The sequence below is a fragment of the Saccopteryx leptura genome, chromosome 4, assembly GCF_036850995.1.
Source record: "Saccopteryx leptura isolate mSacLep1 chromosome 4, mSacLep1_pri_phased_curated, whole genome shotgun sequence".
Classification (NCBI taxonomy): Eukaryota; Metazoa; Chordata; class Mammalia; order Chiroptera; family Emballonuridae; genus Saccopteryx; species Saccopteryx leptura.
The window spans coordinates 4,828,770-4,853,319 of record NC_089506.1 but is presented as its reverse complement, the minus strand read 5'-3'; the positions used below and the strand labels follow the sequence as shown (position 1 = coordinate 4,853,319).

The 24,550-nt window shown below is 41.9% G+C and overlaps 1 protein-coding gene and 1 long non-coding RNA gene across 2 annotated transcripts in view; one reads left to right on the top strand and one right to left on the bottom strand.

Moving 5' to 3' along the window:
• Window positions 1-20,936, bottom strand: part of LOC136402590 (uncharacterized) — a 51,054-nt gene extending 30,118 nt beyond the window's left edge. The window contains exon 1 of the long non-coding RNA XR_010751003.1: window positions 20,816-20,936. This is a non-coding gene — a long non-coding RNA (uncharacterized lncRNA). The remainder of the gene's footprint in view (window positions 1-20,815) is intronic.
• On the top strand, window positions 2,310-3,169 carry LOC136402580 (defensin alpha 4-like). Its single transcript, XM_066380086.1, has 2 exons — window positions 2,310-2,530; window positions 2,910-3,169. Exons 1-2 carry the CDS (start codon window positions 2,359-2,361, stop codon window positions 3,044-3,046), a joined length of 309 nt encoding a protein of 102 aa, XP_066236183.1. The 5' UTR covers window positions 2,310-2,358; the 3' UTR covers window positions 3,047-3,169.
• Window positions 20,937-24,550: the final 3,614 nt, after the last annotated feature.

Sequence of the window (24,550 nt, the reverse complement as noted above, 5' to 3'; positions counted from 1 at the left end):
CAGTGAAAATTTTATTTCTTTTTTGATCTCATGGTTGATCCATTCATTATTTAATAACATACTGTTTAGTTCCCAAGTGTTTAAATGTTTTTCAGTTTTTCTATTGTAGTTGATTTCTATTTTCATGTCATTGTGGTCAGAAAAGATGCTTGAAATGATTTCATTGTTCTTAAATTTGATGAGAATCATTTTGTGTCCTAACTTGTGGTCTATCCTAGAGAATGTACCATGAGCACTTGAAAAGAATGTATATTCTGCTGCTTTAGGATGAACATTTCTGAAGATATCTATTAAATCCAGTTGATCTAATGTGTTTCTTAATTCTGCTGTTTCTTTGTTAATTTTTTTTCTTGAGAATATATCCAGTGATGTTAGTGGGGTATTGAAATCCCTCACTATTGTAGTATTGCTGTTGATCTCACCCTGTTTGTCTATTAAAATCTGCTTTATATATATAGGTACTCCTATATTAGGTGCATAGATATTTATAATAGTTATCTCTTTTTGTTGGATTGTTCCCTTGATCATTATGTAGTGATCATTTTTAACCCTTACTATGTCTCTGTTTTAAAGTCTATTTTGTCTGATATAACTATTGCTACCACAGACTTTTTCATTTCTTTTTGCATAAAATATTTTTCCATCCTTTTAATTTCAGTCTATGTGTATCTTTTGCTTTGAGGTGGATCTCTGGTAGACAAAATATGTATGGGTTCTGTTTTCTTATCCACGAATCTACCCTATGTTATTTGATTGGAGCATTTAATCCATTTACATTTAAGGTTATTATTGATATGTAGTTGTTTATTGCCATTTTTTTCTTTTAATCTACATTCCTCTTTTAATAGATATTTTTCCTGCATTGTTCTGTTTACAGTAGGCCCCTTATCATTTCTTGCAGCATTGGTTTGGTTGTGATAAATTCCTTGAGGGTTTTTTTTTCTGGGAAGCTTTTTATTTCTTCAATTTTAAAGGATAGCTTTGCAGGATAAAGAAGTCTTGGTTGTAGGTTCTTGTTCTGCATTATTTTTAATATTCCTTGCCATTCCCTCTGGCCTCAAGTGTTTCTGTTGAAAAGTCAGATGTTATCCTTATGAGGGTCCTTAGCAGGTGATTGACTGTTTTTTCTCTTGCAGCTTTTAATATTCTTTCTTTATTTTTTAGCTTTGGTATTTTGATTGTAATTTGTTTCTCTGTAGACCTTTTGCGGTTCTTTTTAATGGGGTTCTCTATGCTTCTTGAACTTGTATGACTCTTTCCTGCATCAATTTAGGGAAATTCTTAGCTATAATTTCTTCAATCAGGTTCTCTATTCCTTGTTCTTTCACTTCTTCTTCAGGAACTCCTATTATGCAGATATTGTTTCTCTTCATCTTGTCACGGAGCTTTTATAGAGTTTCCTCAGACTTTATGATGCTATTTTCTTTTTGCTGTTCTGTTTTTGTGCTTTCACTTATCTTGTCCCCTAAATTGCTGATTCGATTCTCTGTTTCATTGAGCCTGCTTTCAATTCCTTCTAGTATAGTCTTCATTTCTGATATTGTGTTTGTCATTTCTATCTGGTTCTTTTTTTGTAATTTTGGTGTCCTTTTTGATGCTTACTATTTCTTTATTTGGGTGCTCATTAAGTCCATCTATTGTAGCTTTGAGATCCTTAAGTGTCCTAACAATCATTATATAAACTCTGCATCTGGTAATTTGATTACTACCATTTCATCCAGATCTTTTTCTGGTTATTTTTCTTGTTGATTCATATGAGTTAAGTTCCTCTGTCTTCCCATTGTTTCTGTGTGTGGTTTGCAGGCTTGTTTGAGTTGTGGTCTCCTTAACTAGTAAAGCCACTTTAAAGTCTTAATTTGCCTTTTTTCAGTTTGCTTAACTCAGCAGGGAGAATGTTTATTGATCTCAGTAGGGGGCTCAATTAAAACTATTTCCAGGAACACAATGGGTCAGGCCTCGACAGATAAACAGGGAACTACAGCAGACACAGAAGAACATTGTTCCCTGTACTGACTGAATGAAGATTCTATTCTTTGTTCTCTTTGAACACCAGAAGGTAAATACACAAGCAGATGGCATACAGAACCCACAACAGGTCCTCATCATTACTATCAACATGAAACAAGTGTGGACACTGAGCCCATGAACAAGTGCTGCCATTATGGGGTGGGGACAAAAGCATCAAAGAGGCTGGGAGGTCTGGTGACCCTGGCCCCAGGTCATCCAGAGGCCCCACTGCCCTCACTGCACTGTGGTGGCTGAGCCCCACCCACTCCACTATAAGTGCAGGCTGGCTCTGCCCTCCCCACCACTCACTCTGCCTTCCTTCTGGACCCGCACCTCCAGGAACTCTCAGCCATGAGGACCCTCGCCCTCCTCGCTGCTCTGCTCCTCCTGGCCTTCCAGGCCCGGGCTGAGCTGCTGCAGGAGACAGCTGACCAGGTGCCCACCCAAGACCAGCCTGAGACCGAGGACCAGGACATGGCCATCTCCTTCACAGAAGAGGAACATGTTGCTCAAGAACCTTCAGGTGACACCTGCCCACGTGTTACAGGGCCTGACCCCATCAGAGGGCCTGTCAGAGGGGCATAAAGTCCAGGCTCACAGTCGAGGGTGGAATGAGGAGAGAGAGAAGCAGGCACCACAAGGGAAGAGGAGGATGGTTGTGGGGCAGAGAATGAGCACAGACCAGATTAACTTGGGTCAGAGAAGGTCATTGGTCTGTGTGACCAACGCAGAGTCAGCCAGTGTTTGTGATTTACACAGACAAGTGACCTTTCACGCTAACCTGGCAGGTGTGGACTTTCATAGTAGACACATCTTTTCTTGAGTAGATGTCCCTGATTCAGGCTGTGCCTCTGATCCTGTGCTCATCCCCATCGTGCCTGACCCTCCTCTTCCCTCTGCAGGAACTAAGAAAATACCCATCTGCCACTGCCGAGAGAAGTGTCGGCGAGGCATTTTCGGCATTTTCGGCTTTTTCCGGGAGCGTCTCACTGGGAACTGTACAATCAATGGCCATGTATACAATCTTTGCTGTCGCTGAGCTTTGGGGATGGAGACCCAGAGCACTGTGACATTTCACTGAAGACCTGAGAGTGCATTTAGTCTCTGCATCTGCACCTTCTATTCTTCCTCTCTCCCTAATAAACTTCAAGCACTAAACTCAGTGTTTGGCTTTGTTTTGTTTTGTTCCTTTTTCATAACGGCTTATTGGTGTGGTTCCCTCATCTAGGAAATTGTCCCGAGTGCCCTGTGGGACAGCACGCCCTGTGGGTCTTGGAAACACAGAAAATTGTCACAATTTGCTTGAATACCCAGCTCATGCTCCTTGTACCTTTGCCCTTGGTTTCTGTTTTATTCCCCAAATGCCATCTTCATTGCCAGTTCTCCCCGTCTGTACTTTTCTGATGTTTGACATGTCAGGACTCTCCTGGTTCAAACAATAAAACCCAGGTCCTATTTCAAAATGCAGGCTCCCGGACCGGAGAGTGTGAAGGAACAACCCTGCACATGGGCGCGGGCTTAAAGCTCCAAGGAGACAGTGAATGTGTCTTCTCCAACTGACACGTGCTCGCTCCGCCTGCACCTGTTCCCCTGTTCGTCCTGCGCATGCTGGCCCCACATGACTGGGCCGGCGTTGCTGGCTTGCCTGGTTACAACCGTTTCTGACCCCAGAGAGAAGGCTCGCCATGTTTGTGAAATTGCATCAAAGTTCAACGAGCACGCTCAGGTAGATAAGGACTTGGGTCGATCCCTAGAGTGGTGAGTTTGATCCTGAGCTTCCTGTGTCCGAGGTCGCTCTCCTCTTTCCTGCTGGTGGCTGAGCCCACTCCACACACTGCGCACGATCTACGGGAAAGTGCCGTTCCACTCTGGAGCGCTGGGTTCATACTTTAAGTATAGATACGAAGAAAAGTATAGAACAATAGCATTGTACAACTATAATGAGTAAAAACACTTTATCTCTTTGTATAAAAATAATAAACATCTGGCCTGACCTGTGTTGGCACAGGGGATGAAGCATCGAACTGGAACACTGAGGTCTCCAGTTCAAAACCCTGGGTTTGCCTGGTTAAGGCACATATGGGAGTTGATGCTTCCTGCTCCCCCCCATCTCTCTCTCTCTGTCTCTCTTATGTAAAATTAATTAATTAATTAATAATAAACATCTGTCTAACAGTGGTTGCACAGTGGACAGAGTGTTGACCTGCAACACTGAGGTCCTAGGTTTGAAAACCCAAGGTGGCCGGTTTGAGTACAGGCTCACGAGCTTCAACATGGGGTCAACAGCTTAGCTGCACTCATAGAAGTGATCCTCTGGTCGCTGGCCTGAGCCCAAAGTCTCTGGATTGAGCCCAAAGGTCACTAGCTTGAAACCCAAGATTCCTGGTTTCAGCAAGGGGCCCCTGGTGTGGATTGAGACCCTGGTCAAGGCTCGTTTGAGAATAAATCTATGAACAACAGAAGTGCTGCAACAAGTTGATGCTTCTCATCTCTGTCTTCCCTCTCTCTCTCTCTCTGACTTTCTCTCACCACAGTATTACTTAAACTCTGAGGAGTTACACTTTGTAGGTCAGAACTCTGTCTATTGGTCACTCTGACCTACAAGAAAGCCTGGGACATGCTGCCTGGATCCCAGGCCATAAGAAGGCATGAAGACATTGGGGAGTCACAGGGCCTTTGAAAAAGAATAGATGTAGAATGGGGGGCAGGGAGGCACAGGGACTTTTACAGCTGCCCTATGAGTGGGCAGCGTTGGGCTTATATGTTTTGTTGAATAATGTCCTCCACAGAAGAAAATGATGTAATGTCTTGTTTTATGTCTAAGACAGTTCTTAGTCCCCATATTCTATGTCTAGGCTTTTATATAACAGAATCACTAATAAGCAAAAGGATCATGTAAAGAGATACTCATTGCAATTCTGCTTAAACTGCAAATGTTTAGGAATAACCAAATTGTCAGAAGGCAATGATCAATAATAAATAGAGAAATGATGACATATAAAACACTAGTACAAGTTTGACCATTAGCTCAGTCAGTGAAGAGTGTCTTCCGGAACTGACAAAGTTGCAGGTTTGATCCCCAGTCAGGGCACACATGGGACGCAACCAGTGTATGTAGGACTGAATAGAACAACAGATGAATGTCTCTGGTCCCCATCCCTTCTCTCTCCCTTCCTAGTTCTGTTGCTAAACAATAAATATTTAAAAAGTTTAAGCCCTGGTCACACAGGTCAGTTGATTGGAGAGCCATCTTGGAGCCCAGAGATCCCTGGTTTGATTCCTTGGTCAAGCACATACAGGAGCAGCACAATGTTCCTGTCTCTCTCTCCCAGCCTCTCTCAAAAGAAAAGAAGAAAAAGAAAGAAGGGATGGAGGGAAGGAGGGAGGGAGAGAGGGAGGAAGGAAGGAAAGAAGGAAGGAAGGAAGGAAGGAAGAGAAGAAAGGTGATGAAGGAAAGAAGGAAGGAAAGAAGGGGACCCAAGGAACCTAACTTCCCTACTTTTCTAACAATGGCCACCAATAATGGGGAGTAGAAAGATATATCATGAATGACATGCAGACCTCAAATAAATCATCTGAGCCATGAAGTAAGCAGTGATTTTTGGGGTCAGTTAAAAGAGGCTTTTGCATCTTTTCATTAACATTTTAATTTTTAACTATATAAAGACCTATTTCAGTTTAGAAGATATTCACCTAAAAATAGAATAAGAGTAGTAATCTGTTTAAATAAGATACACTTCATTCTACGTAGTTGATGTGGTTATTTTATTCCTTGTCCCCCAAAATAGTACTTTAACAGATATAATAATAATGTTGTGGTACAACCACAACAAACCGGAACTGGAGCCCCTAACTGATGCAATCAACTTGGGTTTTATACACTGCCCAGTGGTCTGCCCACCGCGCCTCTCACAACGGACAGCAATGAGCTCAGGGGGAGAAGGGTATTTATAGGCAAAACCTACAAGGTTACAATTTTTTTGGCACGTTTGTACAATATCTTTGCAAAAGCACACAAGCACACACTGTTCTATGATAATAAACCGCCTTCCTGCAGTATCTGCAGGGCTGATGCACAAGGAATGCATCCTGCCTTCGCTATCAAGATGAAATATGCTGAGGCTCGTGAGAATTTTCTATTTTAGCTGTAGCTATAAGCTACATTGGGCCAGGGGTCCTCCCAGCATGTGCTGAAATGCCAGTACATTCCCCACTGGTTTTACTGGGAAATCAAATCATTGTTTCCTCATCAATATGAACAGGCTGATAGTGTGCCCTTAGTACTACAAGCTTTACGGCTTGAATTCTCTTTTGTACATACTGCATGAGGCAGTTGATAATACTCAGACCAATAGTGACCCCTACCATAAGTAAAATGAGGGGTCTGGAAAGAGCAGTAAGTAACGTAGTGAACCAAGGGGATGAAGAGAATAAATTCTCATACTAATTTCTTCCTTCCTTGTGTTTTTCTTCTCTGTACTAACCTCCTACAATCTGCACAAACCTTCTGCAACTTACATAAACCTTTAATTTTTATGAATTTTCTTATCTATTCATAAATAACTGGCTTTATAATAACTTACTTTCTCCCTTTTTTGTTCAAAATTATTTTTATACCTTAAACCTTTTATTAGCGAAACTATCCAATTTCCTTTCAGTTGGAACTTTTAATTTTGAACATCTTAACCTTTACCTTTGGTGACAACTAAGCTGACAATAAGTAATTTTCTTTAAAGTATACTTCTTCTTGGAGGTGTCCTCCTTCTAAGTAGCTACTATTTATAGGTTAAGTATAAGTACATATATATTTTTCATTACCTTGTAGCTTCCCTTCTAGCTAAGGGACTCATAGCAGTACATGCATTAACTCTTTTTTTTAAAAAAATGCTACTGCTTTTTTTATATAATTTTTTTTATTTTATTTATTCATTTTTAGAGAGGAGAGAGAGAGAGGGAGAGAGAGAGACAGAGGAGAAAGAGAGAGAGAGATAGAGAGAGAGAGAGAAGGGGGGAGGAGCTGGAAGCATCAACTCCCATATGTGCCTTGACCAGGCAAGCCCAGGGTTTCGAACCGGCGACCTCAGCATTTCCAGGTCGATGCTTTATCCACTGCACCACCACAGGTCAGGCCTGCATTAACTCTTAAGACAACTTGTTCTGGATTTCCTTTGACTTAGTTCCCCTCCCTCCCCAAAGTATGATGAAAAAGAGGTCCTTAGTGAGTTTCTTCAGGCATTAACCATGCGTGGACCAGCCAGCTTCTGGTTTGTGGCTGGAGCAGGGCATGCTGTCCCTCTCAGGATCAGCTTACAAGAGTTGGTGGGGTCAGTCTCCTCTGTCCATGAGAATGTCTTTGCTGGGACTGTAGGCTTCAACTAGCTGTGGTGGACCCAGGTTGGTATGCCTTCTACTTTGGCAGCAGTGGGAGTGGTCAGGATCACAGTGACAATGTGTGGACCCATCCACGTGGGAGTCAGTCCTTGGGTGGTGTACTTTTTACCTAGACTGAGTCCCCAGACTGGACGGGATGTACCAGGTCTCCTGGCAGTGCTGGAATCACCTCTCGGACAGTCTTTTGGACAGCCTACTGAGTGATCTGTAGACCCTGTCAGCACTTAAGGAAGGTGTGGTTACTTAACTTAGTTGTTTTATTTCCTCTCTGAGTTTCAGTAGGAAGGGAGGGGGTCTCCTAAACATTATCTCAAAAGTAGTAAATTCTTCCCTGTAGGGGGTTCACCTTGCCCTAAGGAGGCTAAGAGGAGTAAGGTGGGTTACTTTCCACCAGTTTAAAACAAATTTAGTTAAAGTTTCCTTTAAGATTTGATTCATGTTTTCTACCTGTCAATTACTTTAGTAAAATCTATTTCTAAATGTTCACCTGGGAAAGTTCTTCTCTCTGTGTTTCTCTTTATAACTTTTTTACTTTACTTAATATTTATTTGGGTGCAGACTAAACACTTAGACATTATGCTTTCTCTATTAGATTCTAAGTCTGACTTTTCTAATTGGTTGTAAAAAAAAAAAAAAAAACCTTTGGCAACCTGGGTTCTAGTAAAGTTACTAAAATTTCCTGAAACCCCACTGGTTTTAGGGCTACCTTATTGGTAGCATCATCAGCTGCTTGGTTGGTTTTTCTTGAGTTTCCAGAGTCCTCCTCTCTAGGTGGCCTGGATAGTGGATGATGACCATGAGTTCAGGAGAGCAGTCTCCTGCATTCTCCGGGGTGAGGGTTTGAGCCTCACCTTTGTTAGTTCTTAGGTCCTCTCCTGATGGCCCCCCTTCGACTGTACCTGCAGGCAGGAATCTTACCCGTCATTGACTAACCAGCCATCTTAGGGGCCAAAGTTACTTATAGCCACGAGACTGAGGGAAGAGCAACGTCCTTTCCAAAATGCTTAGTTTTGGTAGCCAATGTTTCTACCTATTGAAAAACTTTTAATACATTTCTTTTCTAATCCCTAGAGCTGAATGCTATGTGAAGGCTAAATTGACTGCCCTAGTATCTTCTGGCTCCTCTAAGTCTAGGGGACTCTGTAAGTTTTCTATAGTCTAAGAAAGCTGCGGAGGCCTTCTGAGGATCCTGAATAACTTCTGACACCTTAGACAAACTTATGGTTTCTTATGCTACCTTAAATCAGCACCCTGCCCTTTAACTCAGGTGGAACTATGAGGGCTCTAATCTGTGATGGTTCTGTAGGAAATACTAAGTAAAACCCAAGCAGTTTCTCTTTTGCAGTTTTCTTAATGTACCCATTTACTTGGCTGATTAACAACTGCAGTGTGACAGGGTGGTAAATCAGGTGGAGGTTCAGGATTATGTCTCTAAAGTTCTCTTTTTTACCTGTTATGTTGAGAATTCTTCTATTAAGCCAATCAATAGTAATATTTGTCACTCTGGGTTTTGTGACTGAACATTGAACAATTAACAATTGCTGAATTATTACATTAATAATCACTACATATCCCCTAATATTTAAACTAAGATTTCAACATCACAGGGCTATGAAATAGCAAATAAAAATAAGAATTAACAAAAGACTCTTGAAATAACATATACATTTCTAACATAGAAAATAATTTTTCTACAACAGATCCTTGGTACATAAAGGAAGTCTTTGCATTTGGCAGACTATGCAATTCTATATGCCTTATTAGTAGTACAAACTTAGTAGAATTTACAATAAAAGGATTATAAACTGCTATCCCCAATGAACCACTGATTTTCAGAGAAAAATAAGGAATGGTCAAAATGTAGTTACTATTTTGTGGCTACCTAGCTGGCAGAGAGATGCTGACCCTCTTTTTGACCTATAGAGCTTTACAACACTAAGGGTTGGAGTAGTATACTAAAAAACCCACAATTTTATAAACTTACTTTCTTAACAGTGGGGTATTCTAGTTTAATAAGGTCTTCAATTTCCTCAGGGACACAGAAACCCTATAATTCCCTGAGGACCCTTTTCGTATACTTCTTGACTATTATGGCTAAAGCAGTGGGTTTAGAAGGGGCCACATTCCCTAAATCTTCTCCTCAGATCTGGCTCCAGGTAGGAGGCGGGGATTCCCTGGAGCCAAAGCAGAGGAGGGCGGGGGCTGTAGCAAGGTGATGATAGCCTCTAGCTTACTGAGCAGTTATCTATTGCCTGACCAAGCAGTGGCGCAGCCCTTGAGCTAAGAAAGAGGTTTCTTTGTTAAATACACTATAAGGGAATCAGTCAGGTTGCCTGAGATTCCCGGTGCCCAAGTGGGAGGGGCAGGTGCCCGAAACTATGAGGGGAGCCTGCTGCTCCTCTTTTTTTTTTTTTTTTTTTCCTTCTTTCTGCCTCTTCTCATGCAGCCTGCTGCAGCCTGGCTGCTTTCTCTTTCCCTACCTCCGCTGCCTACTCTGCCGCATCCTGACTGTGCCACCAGCCTGTGGGTGGGTGCTAGTGATAGTAGGCTAGACTGCCTGTGCTTTCTCTGGGTCTAGCAATCCTTGATTTGGCCAGTCTGCTCTTAACTTGGCCATTTTAATTTACAGAGAGTTCTCAATGTATCTTCTTAATATTAATTCTTAACCTGTATTTTCTAAATGGGTAAAATTTCTTTTGGTCAGTAGGTAGATATTTGAATATCTGAAACTAGTTTCCACTCTATACTTCTTCCAGCACTCTGTTATGTCTTCAGTTAGTTCCCATTACACTGGGGAACAATTATTTTTTGTTTTCTGTTGCATGAGGTTTTAGAACTGTTTCTATATATTTCTGCATCGCTGATTCCAAATCTAAAATCCATTTTTTAGTGCATGCTCTCATTTTTATGCAATTTTAATTTCTTTTTGTTACAGTTAATGGCATGCATTGGTTTTTAAATTGGATTTAAAGGGCAATGACTCTTGGATTGAACATAACCACAAGGCAATTAATGTTTTACAAACATCACTTTTACATAATTGTAGTTGTTTTTAAATGTAAAAAATTATTATCTGATAAAAAAACACCCTCTTATTTTGTTTTAAGATTGAATCATGGCTTCTTTGAGTAGGCGTAAATGTAAGATTAGTCCTGACACCTTCTGTTATATATGTGGCTGTTACACACTTCAACGTCAAAGGCACAATATTTCATCATTTGTGACAAGTGCATATATTGCCTATTTTCAAGTTCCCCTTGGCGATCAAGACAAGAATTAGGCTCCTCATATTGTGTCATCATTGTGAGAAAAAGCTTCATGACTGGACAAAAAGAAAATGCAAAGGAATGGCTTTTGGTATTCCCATGGTTTGGCATGAACCTAAGGACCACAGCAGTGACTGTTATTTCTGTCTGAACCATACAAAGGGCATCGGCAAGAAAAAACAGCATATGATCGCATATCCTAATATTCCTTCAGCAGTATGACCTATCTCACACTCTGAGACACTCACAGTTTCCATTTTCAATGGTTTTATTTCTTCTAATGAAGAAAGTGAACATTGTGATCAAGTGTATCTTGGTAAGATGCATGAGGAAATGGTTGTAAAATCTAAAGGGTCTTCTTCTGATGCCAAGCAGTCATTAACCCCTCAGCAGTTTAGCCAACTTGAATTGAATGACTTAATAAGAATGACATAAGAATTGTCCTTGACTTTCTGAACTATAAGAAACATAACTGGATCATTTGTGTGGATCTTAAAATGGTAAATTTCCTGCTAGGACAACAGAGAGGTTCAACAAAGTATCCTTGCTTTCTGTGTTTGTGGGACAGCCGAGATCGGGAGAAACACTGGACACAGAGGAGTGGCCAAAACATGAAGCTCTGGAAGTAGGGATGCAAAATATTGTGAATGAACCTGTAGTTAATCGAGACAGGATCATTTTTCCCCCACTTCACATCAAACTTGGAATAATGAAGCAGTTTGTTCAGGCTTTGAATAGAGAAAGTGAATGCTTTCAACATATTATTTCTGCTTTTCCTGCCTTGACTTTTGAGAAGATAAAGGCAGGTGTATTTGATGGACCTCAAATTTGAACCCTCATACGTGATGAAGAATTTGCCAGGAAGATGAATAAGGAGAAGAAAGCAGCATGGCACTTTTTTGTGGCAGTTACAAAGAACTTCCTTGGCAAAAAAAAAGCAGAAAACTATGAATTTCTGGCTCAAAGGATGCTGTTGGCTTTCCATGACATTGGATGTAATATGAGTTTTAAGATTCACTTCCTCAATAATCACCTTGATAAGTTTCCTGAAAATCTTGGAGCTGTTAGTGATGAGCAGACTACTGCTGGAGCATCAAATGAGATTGTCCTCAACAAGTACACAAACACAAAAGCTACAAACACAGATGTTTACCCAAATAGAATTTAAATAAGTTTTGCTCAAATTTTATGATTAAAATAAGTGTTTTAATATGTTCTATTTTGAAATTGTAGACAAATTCTGATGCAATCATATCTTTTAGTGTATTAGTGTATTTACTGCCTTATATAAATTATTATACTTTTACAAAGTTGATACCCAAGAAGACATTCTACTTCATTATATTAAACTAATTTTTTTTGAAAATTTTACAATAAGATGAAAACCTAAAATCTTGAATTGCAAAAAAACTGTAGCTTAAAAAGAAAAAACTAAGGTCAGATTTGAGATCAGTACACTCAAATTAGGTAAGAACAAGTGTTTTTGTGGATGCAATTAAAATTTTGTTCCCCCATGTGTGGGCTTGTTTACAAATTTCCCTTTACTTTTGCCCTCTGACTTTAAGCCAGAAATTTTCAATTGAAATCACCTCTTCAAGGCTAAGTACTTCACACAAGAAGAGAGATAGGAGCTAACAGGAAAAGCAATTTCTTCAAGGGACAAGTCAGACAGAGAGCCTTGAAACTAGAGGTCTTGGATCTAAGAAAAGAGATCAGGAAGGTGGCTTTAAACCAGAAAATGTCAAAAGAGAGTTTTCTAACAAACGAAGAGAAACTTTAGAACAGACAGTTCAGAGGTATCCTAAAAAAAAACAACCCACAGTGGAACTGAATTCTCTACTAACGTCTTGGTCCTGGAGAATCTCAAATTCTAGTCATAAACAGAAAAGCTAGAATTCAGTAAAGCAAAAGATTGCCTTACTTACCTCTGGAGGTCAGAATTTAACCTCCTTAATTTTGCCAAACCTGGGGACTGGGGTGTCTGCTGGGAAGTTGTCTGAGACCTACAGGAAAACTGGGGCCCTGGCACGTCTCAGGGGGCGCCCCTCCTAGAGATCCAGCGGGGTCTGGCAACCCCCCTGGAGAGGCCGACCGGTAGGGTGTGCAGGACGCCTGAAGGTGACTGATTGAACCTGACAAGCAAGAGAGATATCAGTAGATCTTAGTAGATCCCTCAGAAGGCTAATTCCCCGGGGAGTGGGGGGCGCTGGCTACTCTAACTCGCACAGAGTGCGTAGTCTCCTGGAGCTAACAGTTGCCCTGTCGTCAGCAGCTCGTTTCTTGAAGTCCTGGAAATTATTCAAAAAGGTTGAAGCAGCGTCCACTTAGCACATGAAGCAGATTGACCCATATTGATGGACTTGACGAGGTCTAGACTGAGAAAGACAACTAGACAACACTCCAAAGAACATATAGACAGACACAAACCAAACTAGACAAAAAAAGATCTGAAACTTAATTGGCCAACTAAACCTGACTGGCCAACCAAACCTGTGATCACTGGCCACCGTTGTGTGCCAGGATCTGGTCGCGGAGGTTATGCAGCGTCCAGCCCTGCTGCCGACACCCTGGGGCGCCCTAACCTGTCTGAACACTTAGTAAGACCATGCGTAGTTCAATATCCAATTGAGTGCCGCCTCCTGTCTCCTGTCTAGAGCTGAGGAACATCCCTCAGAGATCTCCCCCAGTAGGCGCTCTTAAGACTCCGATCATACCAGAAAAGTCTGGTGGATCTTGGACCAGCACCCAAATGCTGTGATGCAACCACAACAAACTGGAACTAGAGCCCCAAACTGATGCAATCAATTTGGGTTTTATACACTGGCCAGTGGTCTGCCCACCACGCCTCTTGCAACAGACAGTGATGAGCTCAGGGGGAGAGTGGTATTTATAGGCGAAACCTACAAGGTTATAATTTTTCAGCGCGTTTGTACAATATCTTTGCAAAAGCACACAAGCACACACTGTTCTAAGATAATACATCACCTTCCTGCCGTATCTGCAGGGCTGACGCATAAGGAATGCATCCTGCCTTTGCTCGCAAGATTAGATTTGCTGAGGCTCATGAGAAATTTCTACTTTAGCTGTAGCTATAAGCTAAATTGGGTCAGGGGTCTTCCCCAGCATAGACTGGTTTAACAGTACAAATAACAATAATATTACTAAAAAAAAATAACAGAAAATAAACTATACATTGAAAGCTTTTGTCTACATTCCTACCTCTTATTCTTATATATTGAAAACAATCATTTTCATTGACTTTCTAGATGTAATGCATATATCCCCACCCCTTCTTCTACCACACAGGGTAGAAGAAACACCTACCGTGCAGCTGGTTCCTTCAGCCTCCCAGGCAGTCTGCTGCCTGTCCATTCAGACAGGGACACCAGACAGCAGCTGCCCATTGCTACATAATCAGGGGTCAGATCAACAATGGACAGATGAGGGCTGAGGGAGGTCATGCAGGATGCATTATAATCCTGGAATGCACCTGCTCATGCCGTGGCACTTTGAACAAGCCCACACTGTGTTTCTTGAGCACACGGTGACAGTCTCAGCCATGCTGGGAGCCAGGCCTATCTAATAGCAAGGAACAAGGTACACAGTGGGCCTGACCTGAAACTCTGAAGTTCCCAAGAATGGGGACATTCATGTGGAATCAGCAGTGGTGGGATTTAAATACTTTCACAAATAGATCTCTGTCATAATGACCATTTTAAGTATTAAAAAAATTTATGCCAAGAGGGAGTATATTTTTTCATGTGCTTATTACTTAAATAAGAACAATTAAAGAGGTATACATAACTAGATTATTTTATAAGAAAGAGTTGTTTTATACTTGACAAAAAACAAAATTGTTATTTAAGGTATTTCCATATTGCTACCTTTTTTTCTATTCATCAAGAGGAGGGGAGGCAGTGAGTCAGATTGTTGAATGTACCTTACAAGGACCCACCCAGCAACCCCACTAGGGGGCAATTTTCTGCCCATGTGGAAAGTTGCTCCATTGTTCAGTAACCAAGCTCTTCTTAGTGCCTGAGGCAGAGGCCATGGAGCCATCCTCATTGCTTGGGGACAACTTGCTCCAATTGAGCATAGTTACAGGGGGTAGATTAGAGATCAAGATAGTGAGAGAGAAATTGAGACAAGCAAGATGGGGAGGAGTGGACAAGCAGATGGGGACTTCTCCTGTGTGCCCTGACTGGGAATCATACTCGGGACATCTACATGCTGGACCGATGCTCTACCACTGAGAAAACTGGTCAGGGCCCCAAACTGCTTCTTGTTTGTCATCCTCACTTGCAATTCTCTTCATTTTTATTTGAGCATCATTGGCTGTGTGATTTATCCTCAACCATCTCTGTCCTGTACGAGTAGGATCCCATTCCTTTAGAGGCAGGCTGAGTAGCCTAATAGTCATTGTGTTTGATATATTAGAAAGAGTTAGGTGACTTCATTCTCTAAATATGTTATGTCCCTCTTTAAAAAAAAAACAACTTTCTTACAATATTTCTTACAATAATCTTAGCTCTTTAAGCACTTTCAGTAATTGCATAGTTTTGGGAATTTCTTAAAACATTTTTCATGAAATATAGATAATCATTAATATCAGTATGGTAAACAGAAATGTCATTAAAGAAGTGCAATTATTCTTCAGCTGATTTCTATGGAACTAGTACATCTTCAATATTCCAGTAATCAGTGCAATTGCACAGATGAACGTTAAAAAAATAATGAGGAATGTAAATATAAGATTTCCACATTGGGTGGTTACCGAGTCACCCAACTTAGAGAGAACCCCAATTACAAAGTGCCATTTTAACAGCTGGTTCAACCAACTCAAGAAAAAATTAGGTACTGGTTTAGCAAATAGAATTTTTTAAGAAAATTACTATTTGCCAGGCTTAGAATCTATTGCTGAAGGCATAGTGTCCAAGTGTTCAGTCTAATCCCAAGTAAATACTAAGCAAAGCAGGGAAATAAGGAAATAGGGAAAGAGGAACTTTCCCAGCTGAACATTTAGAAATAGATTTTACTAAAGTAAAGCCACCTGCACAGGAATACAAGTACCTCTTAGTTTTTATTGACACCTTTTCAGGATAGGTAGAAGATTTCTCTACTAGAAATGAGACCACAGTAACAGGTGTTAAGAAATTAGTATATGAAATGATTCCAATATTTAGGTCTAGTAATAAGCCTGTGTTTATATCTAAGGTCTCACAGCTAGTAGGAAATGAACTCAATATTAATTATCAGATATTATATTGTGCTCACAGGCTTCAGAGTTTGGGAAAATAAAATCTAACACTGTAAGAATTTCTGACCAAATTTATTCTAGAACTGGTGGAAATTGGACTAGCTTACCCACCTACTTCTGCTAAAAGCTAAATGCACCCAAAATTCACCCCATATAGAATTATGTTACTCAAGGTAGCACCCCTTCTACCTAAGATCCCTTACAGAACCCCATGAAGATGGTGCAAACAATCCCACTAAACCCTGTAAGTGGACCCTGAGAAGGACCACATGCCCTGCTCCAGCCACAAACGAGGAGCTGGCTACTCTACATACTACAGAAGCTTGAGGAACTGTGCTGTGGATCTCCTTATAATTGAACTTTGGGAAGGGAGGGACACTAAAATCAGGGAGAGGCCAGAGCAGGTCATCTTAAGGTCTGATACGTGTGCTGCTGTAGGTCACACAGAAGGGAAATGTAAGTCCCTTCACTAGAATGGAAGCTACGAAGTAAATAAATAATACATATGTGTGCTTATAGCTACCCCTATTAAGTAACCTATAAATATTAGCTACTTAGAGGGAGGACACTTCCAAAATAAGCATATTTTTAAAAAATTACATCTTGCCAGCTTGGTTGTCACTAAAAATTTAAATATTTGAAATAAAGAGTTCTGATTAATTAGAAAGGGATAGTATAGTTTTAATAATGAAAGGTAGAGGCCTGACCTGTGGTGGCGCAGTGGATAAAGTGTCAACCTGGAAACGCTGAGGTTGCCGGTTCAAAACCCTGGGCTTGCCTGGTCAAGGCACATATGGAAGTTGATGCTTCCTGCTCCTCCCCCTTCTCTCTCTCTCTCTCTCTCTCTCTCTCTCTCTCTCTCTCTCCCTTCTCTATAATGAATAAATAAAATAAAATAAAATAATGAAAGGTAGAAATTATAGAGATACTTTTGAAAGAAAAAAGAAGAAAGTAAGTTGTTATGAAAGCTAGTTATTTCTAAATAAATAAGAGAGTTCATAAAAGTTAAGAGTTATGTAAGTTGCAGAAGGTTTGTGCAGGTTGTAAGCAATTTGAAAAAAGGTAAACTCTATCATATTAATGACACTCAAAAGTCACTATACCCTTATACTACTGGGTAATAAAAAGCTAAATCAAGGATTGATTAAAACTTAAATAAAAATCTGTGAGGAATGTAACAATGAGCCAAGAAAGTGTAAAACTTTTAGCATGAGCAATTCCATTTTGTATGCCTTATTTAATTACCATTATAAAATTTTTGTATTTTTGTAAGTGCAAACTTGCAAACTAAGTAAACTGCAAGTTACACTGTCAGCAAAGATACTGTAACATGTCAGAAACTGTGCAGCAGAGACTTCCTGATAAGCTAACACTAGTTCTGCTTCTGTAAACTGCTGCTTGTGGTTTTTGCCTTTTAAACACTAGACCCTAAGTGTTCAGATCTGCAGAATTTGGGTCTGTCTAGCCCTGCAGCGGCTGGCTTAAAATAAAATTCCTGGTTTTTTCTGATTTACTTATTTCACTTCGTATAACTACTGAGAGTTAAAGTTTAAAGAGGTTTGTTTATTTATTTATTTATTTATTTATCTATTTATTTATTTATAGTGAGAGAGAGGAAAGAGATGACAATTATCATCTTGTTGCAGCATTTCTTCTGTTCATTGATTTATCTGATACCTGCATTAACCGAGGGCTCAATCCAAGCCAGTGAACCCTTGCTCAATCCTTCAAGCAGAATTTGGGTCTGTCTAGCCCTGCAGCAGCCGGCTTAAAATAAAATTCCTTTTAAATTATTCTATAATTTTGGTATCTTTCTGGAACTCGCTGGTCACTTTACAACACTTTCTTTCTTTCTTTCTCTCTTTCTTTCTCTCTCTCTCTCTCTCTCTCTCTCCCAAACCACTGAACTTGGGCTCAAGTCTGTGACTTTTGAGCTGAATCCAGTGACCTTGGGCTCAAGCCAGCCACTTTGGGCTCAAGCCAGTGATCTTGGGATCACTTCTATGAGTCCAGCTAAGCTATTGACACCATTCTGAAGCTGGTGAGTCAACACTCAAATTGACGAACTTGAGTTTTCAAACGTAGAACCTCAGTGTCCCAGGTAAATGCTCTATCCACTGTGCCACCATGGCTCAGACAGAATTTTATTATTTTTATACAATAAAATAAAGTGTTTTTACTGAGTGTAGTTGTACAATGTTATTGTTAATATTTCGCTCCGTATCTGTATTGAAAGATAAAAGGACCTGGATTTGTGCAGCTCTGTTCTGACCAGGGAGAGGACAGTTACCGGATATGGATGGTGGAACAAGAAAATGAGAGAATCTGTCCTGAGACCAAGTTGAGACATGACACCCACGTTCTGTCCTGCCCGCATGTAGATTGCTGTGACTCAGGAAAAGGACTCCTTACTTTCTGCCGGCCCTGGTGGCTGGTATCCTGGGGCCCTGGTGTGGCTGAGAGCAGTCTGCACCTGGACTATGAGATTTGGGATCTTCTGAATGTGATTCTGAAGAACTCCGACATGGGGTCTGGGCTTTGTTTCTGTCACGAGTCAGAAAGGACAACACATTCCCATGTCTAGGAAGTCCCTGTGTTTATTTTCTCCGAAGGTTCTTTCTGTTTGACATTGGTTCTGAAAAATGATATAGTTGGCCCATTTATTTAAGTAGGTTGTTCAGATTCATTTTTTAAATCAGAAAATGTCCTCTTCGTCCGAACAGACGCTGATCATTTCAAAGTGCGTCATTTCCCCTCTGCCTCTTTTTCTTTCCCTCAGATAATTTGCATTATTATGAGGTTTTTAAAAGTTTTGGTAAATTTTGAGTTTTTCTCTTTGTCACTGCGGTCTGTATGTAAAGCCATGATCACATGGTCTCCCACGTGTCAGTGCTCTGAGTTTTGGTGGGGTGGAACTGAGAGGGGCACATGGTGACTGATGGTAAAGGTTCAAATAAAGTGTTTCTCATTAGACCGTTTGCAGGGAAAGGTCATCTGAAGTAGAAGTGGCCACAGGGCAAAGAGCACCTAGAAGATTCTATGAGAACAACACAGCCTCAAGGTGTAATCCAAGATCCTGGCTTTAGGATGTGTGTGGTGACCTTGGAACAGGGAGAGGGGGCAGAGAGGTGCTTGTCATCTGGAAATAAGGCTTCTGTCTCGGTGGCTTCCCTGCAGCCTCCCTCCCAGCTCAGGACTGAGTGCTTGTCTTTGGCATTGCTAAAAATATATTGTTTCTTTGTAGGTTATAGTAGATTTGGGATGTGACTATTGTAACTATTAGACTAAATCTCTTCAAACAGAGATAGAGAACGTTGAGTCCAACAGTTTCCTTCAACATGGACTCATTTACCATTAGTGATCCAAACGAGGACCATTGAGGTCACGGACACTGGACATGCTGAGCTTTACCAGTGGCCCTGGGACTCCTCTTTCTTAGTTCATTATTTGAGACCACCGATACTGGTCACTATGCTCCAGTTTTGGTGTAGTTCTTACTTTTCCCTGTTGGTGGCACCCTGATTTTGAGTCCTGGAGGTGGAAGCTGACAGTCTCATGGAAATTGATAGAGTTGTTCAAGGCATGAGAGAATTGAGATCAGTCTTGCACTGGTCAATGGGCTAATCTCACTACTGCATCCAAGGGGAACTATTTATTTCACTGGTCATTGGGCATGATCCACTCTACTGAATGTCTCACTATCATTGTTTGAGATCACAGATACTGGTTAATATACTGTTTTTTGGTGTCATTCTTACTTATCGCTGTTTGTTGCACATTGAAGTATTAGGTCACTTGATCTTGTTGATACAGCTAGGAATACGCACATGTGACTGAAACGCCTGCTTATCCTGAGAAAATATACATATCTCTACCCTCTCCCATCTTAAAATAAAAGAATATGTAACACAGTCCATTGGAACCACCTTTCTTGAATCAACACCTTTTGGAATACTCCAGACACCATTCTTCGAGTTTAATTTTGAATGGATTAAATTTTGTCTGTTAAGCTTTTCTAAATATGCTCATTTTTGCTGCTTTTGTTATAGCTGTGAAAATGCTCAAATTGTTCATTATTGGGCTGGAAAAGCCGGATAACTTAATGTAGACCATTAAGGACAGAAATCCCTGTAACGGTGAATCACACACATAAGAAAAATGGAGGAAAAAAAAAGTGAAACCGTAATTTTAATGCTTGAAGTTTATTCAGGAGAAAGAAAGGAGACAAGGGACAGGTATGGACACTAATGCACTCTCAGGTCCTCAGTGGAATGTCACAGCGCTCTTGGTCTCAGGCCACAAACTCAGACACAGCAACGAACAAATGCACCGCCAATTGTCCTACATCTTCCAGACCTACGCTCATTTCTACGGCATCTTCCGCGTCTACACAGGCAGACACCACCTCGTCTCCGAAGGGCTGTGTAGGAAAGAGGGGTTCAGGCACGGTACAGACGGACACAGGGAGCAGAGACACAGCGAGAGTAAGAGACATGAACTCAGGGAAGACGTGTCTACTATGGAAGGTATGTCTACCATACCTGCCGGGTTAGGGTGAAGGGTCACGTGTCTATGTAAGTTACCAGCACTGGCTGACTCTGCATTGGACACACAGACCCATGACCATCTCTGATCTGAGTTTATTACGTCTGTGCTCATTCTCTGCCCCGCTCCCATCTTCTTCTCCCCTCGTGGTGCCTGCTTCTCTCCCCCCTCATCCCACCCCCCTACTGTGATCCCCAACTCCACGCCCCTCTGACAGGCCCTATGATAGGGTCAGACACTTTAGGATGTGGGCAGTGTCACCTGAAGCTCCTTGAGTAACGCTTTCCACTTCTGGAAAGGGGACGGCCACATCCTGGGTCTTGGCCTCAGGCTGGTCCTGTGCGGGCACCTGGTCAGCTGTCTCCTTCACCGTCTGAGCCCTGGTCTGGAAGGCCAGGAGGAGCAGGGCAGCGAGGAGGGCGAGGGTCCTCATGGCTGAGAGTCCCCTGGAGGTGCAGGTCGGGTGAGAGCAGAGTGAGTGGTGGGGAGGGCAGAGCCAGCCTGCACTTATAGTGGGGTGGGCGGGGCTCAGCGACCACAGGCAGTGAGGGCAGTGGGGCCTCCCGCCTCTTTGATGCTCCTGTCCCCACTCCTTTTTGGCAACACGTATACCTGGGCTCAGTGCCCACACCTGTTTCATGTGATAGTGATGACGAGAACCTGGTGTGTGTTCTGTGTGTCATCTGCTTGGGTATTTACCTTCTAGTATTCAGAGAGGATGAGGAATCATGCTCTGCTTCAATGAGTACAGTGAACAACAGTTTTCTGTGTCTTGTGGGGCCCAGCTCCTGTCTGAAGTGCCCGACACTTAAATGCAACTCTTGCCCCAATGGAGTGGAGGGACCAAGGTGCAACTTGAGGGTCATCACTACCTTGTGGAGGCAGTTTTAATATCCTTGGTTATACATTCTGTGGTGGAGGGGACTGTAACTCAGGCTGAGGTGGAGTGAGCACATGGGACACAATGGAAGTTGTTGGTCAGACCAATGCCAAGTAGACATGTGTTAAGGACGTCATAGAACTGTGCTCACCACATAAACCACTAATCAGTTCCTTACATCTTTCTAAAAAATCACAAAGACAATTAAGTTTCCATAGGCCCATTATGAGATTTATGATGTTTTTCCTAAAAGTATAATTTGGCCCTAGCTGTACAGCCAAGCCTGTGGATGTCCCAGATTTGACTCCTGTTCAGGGCACACAAAAGAAGCGCCCATCTGCTTCTCCACCCCTTCTGCTATTCCTTCTCTCTCTCTCTCTCTCTTCCACTCCTGCAGTCATGGCCCAACTGGAGTGAGTTGGCCTCGAGTGCTTAGGATGCCTCCACGTCCTCCTCCTCAGGCACTAAGAAGAAATTGCTTGCTGAGCAACGGAGCTACTGCCCAGATGGGGAGATCATAGGCCCTCGTAAGTTTACCGGGTGGATTTTGTTTAAGGTGCATGAGGGAATCTATCTGTGCCTCCTCTTCTCTCACTGAATAAGAAAAAATAATATATATGTATATATAAATTTATGCACAAAGGAAAGTTGACAAGGCAGCTCAGTGATGAGTGGGAAACCCTGTCCTTCCTCCCTCGCTGCCCTACCTTCCTTCTGCTGGAATCTGAATGGTCACATGCTGTGATTACTATTTCTTTTCTTTTTAAGAATATTTCTTCCATTGATTTGATGACAGAGAGCTCTTGCACACTCATTCACACAAGAGAAGCATCAACTTGCACTTCTGCTTAGGTGTTCCCATTCCTTGTGCATTCATTGGTTGCTTCTCCTACATGTTCTGACCTGAGACAGACCCACCACCTCAGGGCTCCGGGATGATGCTCTATCCACTGAGACAGCTGACCAGGGCCTCTTGTTTCTTTATTCAATGCAAGCATTGGCTTGAAAGAGTTGTAGCAGTAGGCACAGACCTATGTAACTGTTTACAGTGTTCACATCCCAGTGTGATATATGTCACCATTCTTTAAAAAATTTAATTTTACTGATTTTAGAAAAGAAGGGAAGGAAAGAGAGATAGGAACATCAATTTGTTCCACCATGTGCCCTGACCAGGAATCAAACCTGCAACCTCTGAGCTGTGGGACAGTGCTCTAATAATCCAAGCTATCTGTCCAGGTCTCTATGTCATCATTAAACTCTGACAATTTTGTTATTTCTAAACATTTCCAGTTATAAGGGTGACTCCCATGAGTATATTTTACAAACACCATCTTGCTATTTCTGACTCTCTATTAGATAACAGTCTAACAGTAGATTTTGGGGTCCAAGCACACATCTTATAAATCTAATAGACATTAATTTATTATACTCAGTATAGCTCACCCCGATATCAGTGACCAAACATATGAGCCCCACCACAGCCCACCCTCAGGGAAAGGTGTTTACCAGGCCCTGTGATTCCGCAATTTCATCCTCCTTTCTTCCAGCCTGGGCTCTGGGCAGCCACTTGTCTGTTAGAAATTCACTAGATGTCCCTGAACACCTGCACTCAGAGTGACCAAAAAATGATATTTGGACGATTAAAATGTAATATCTGAGATGGGTCCCTTTTTAAATAATAAAAGGAATTACTGTTACTCCTTCATAGTTGTGTTAGGCTATTGTTTTATATTTCTCCACATTTCTGCATGGAGGACGGGAGCACCTGGACTGTGGCCACCGTATCTGACCAGGAAGAGGACAGGTCCTCGACATGGACAGTGTAGCAGGAAGAGGCGAGGTGTCCGTCCTGAGACCACAGGTGAGCTGTGTCCCCACATTCCGAGCTGCCCACAGGCAGATTGCTGTGACTCGGGAAGACCACACTTCACACTTTCTGCCGGCCCTGGGGGCTGGGATCCGGGGACCTGGAGTGGCTGAGAGCAGTCTGCTCCCTGGACTGTGAGGATTGGGACCTTTCCCAACCTGATAGGTAAGAACTGCTGTCCCAATGAGTCCTGGCTTTGTTTCTGTCATGAGTCAGCAGGGAAAACACATCTCCACGACTGAGGGGTGCCTGAGTTTGTATTCTCAGAATGTCCTTTCAATTTTAGCCTATGATTTGGAAAGAAAATATTTGGGTAATTTATTGCTGTAGATTTAAAGATTCATTTTTAAAATTGGGACATTATCTCTAACCCTAAGAAAAGACTTTCCCCCATTTGAGTATCCAGTTTGTTATCCAGGTTCAAGGATGGGGGTGGGGTGCTACTCCAGGTAGTGTGATCTACTGAGCTGGAGGGGACAGTGACTCAGACTCTGTGAGGTGAGCCCAGGGGACACAAGGGAAGGAGTTGGACAGAGTTAAGCTGAAAGACACATTCATTTCCTGACATTGGTAGCATTTAAACATATCGTATAAACTGCTCTCCAATGACTTGTGTTCTTTTTTAGAAATAGGTGATACAACAAAGTTCCTGCAACCTGCCTCTGAAATTTCTGATGCTTTAAACTAAAAAAGAAATTCTTTCACAAAAAAGAAAATTTGAAAGGGCGCTGAATGATGAGTGAGACTATCGGTCCCCCTCCCTGCACCAGCCCTCCACCCGCTCTGCAGGGGACACCAGGGTCCCTGTATTCTGAGTGTCCTTCCTCACCCCAGGCGTTACCTCAAAAACTGCTCAAGCAGTGTGCACAGTACCGCGTCCCTGTGCGAATGGTTTATAAATCACTGTGTTTATACGTCACATTTTAGCAGTCTCTCATTGATTGTTAAATTCTCACAGTTTGGTTATTGCTAACTATTTTCAGTTGCAAGCATAACTACGGTGAGTTTCCTCTTGCTAATTTGTACTGTCTTCTAAAGAACTGTCCCCAGTAGAATGTAGGGTCAAAGTAACACATCCTAAACATTTAAGAGACATTAATTTATCATCCTCTGCATAGGTCCTGTGGACATCACTCACTGAAACATATGACCCCACCTTCTGCCCACGCGCAGTGGGATCTGTGTAAAAGGCTTCGTGATCCCCCAATATTGCCGTTTTTTCATTCAGCCTGGGCTCCGGGCAGCAGTGTGCTTTGTTCAAAATACATTAGATGTCACAGAGTCTCTTGCAGCCCAGAGTGATTTTAAACTGAGTTCAGACCATTTAAATGTAATCC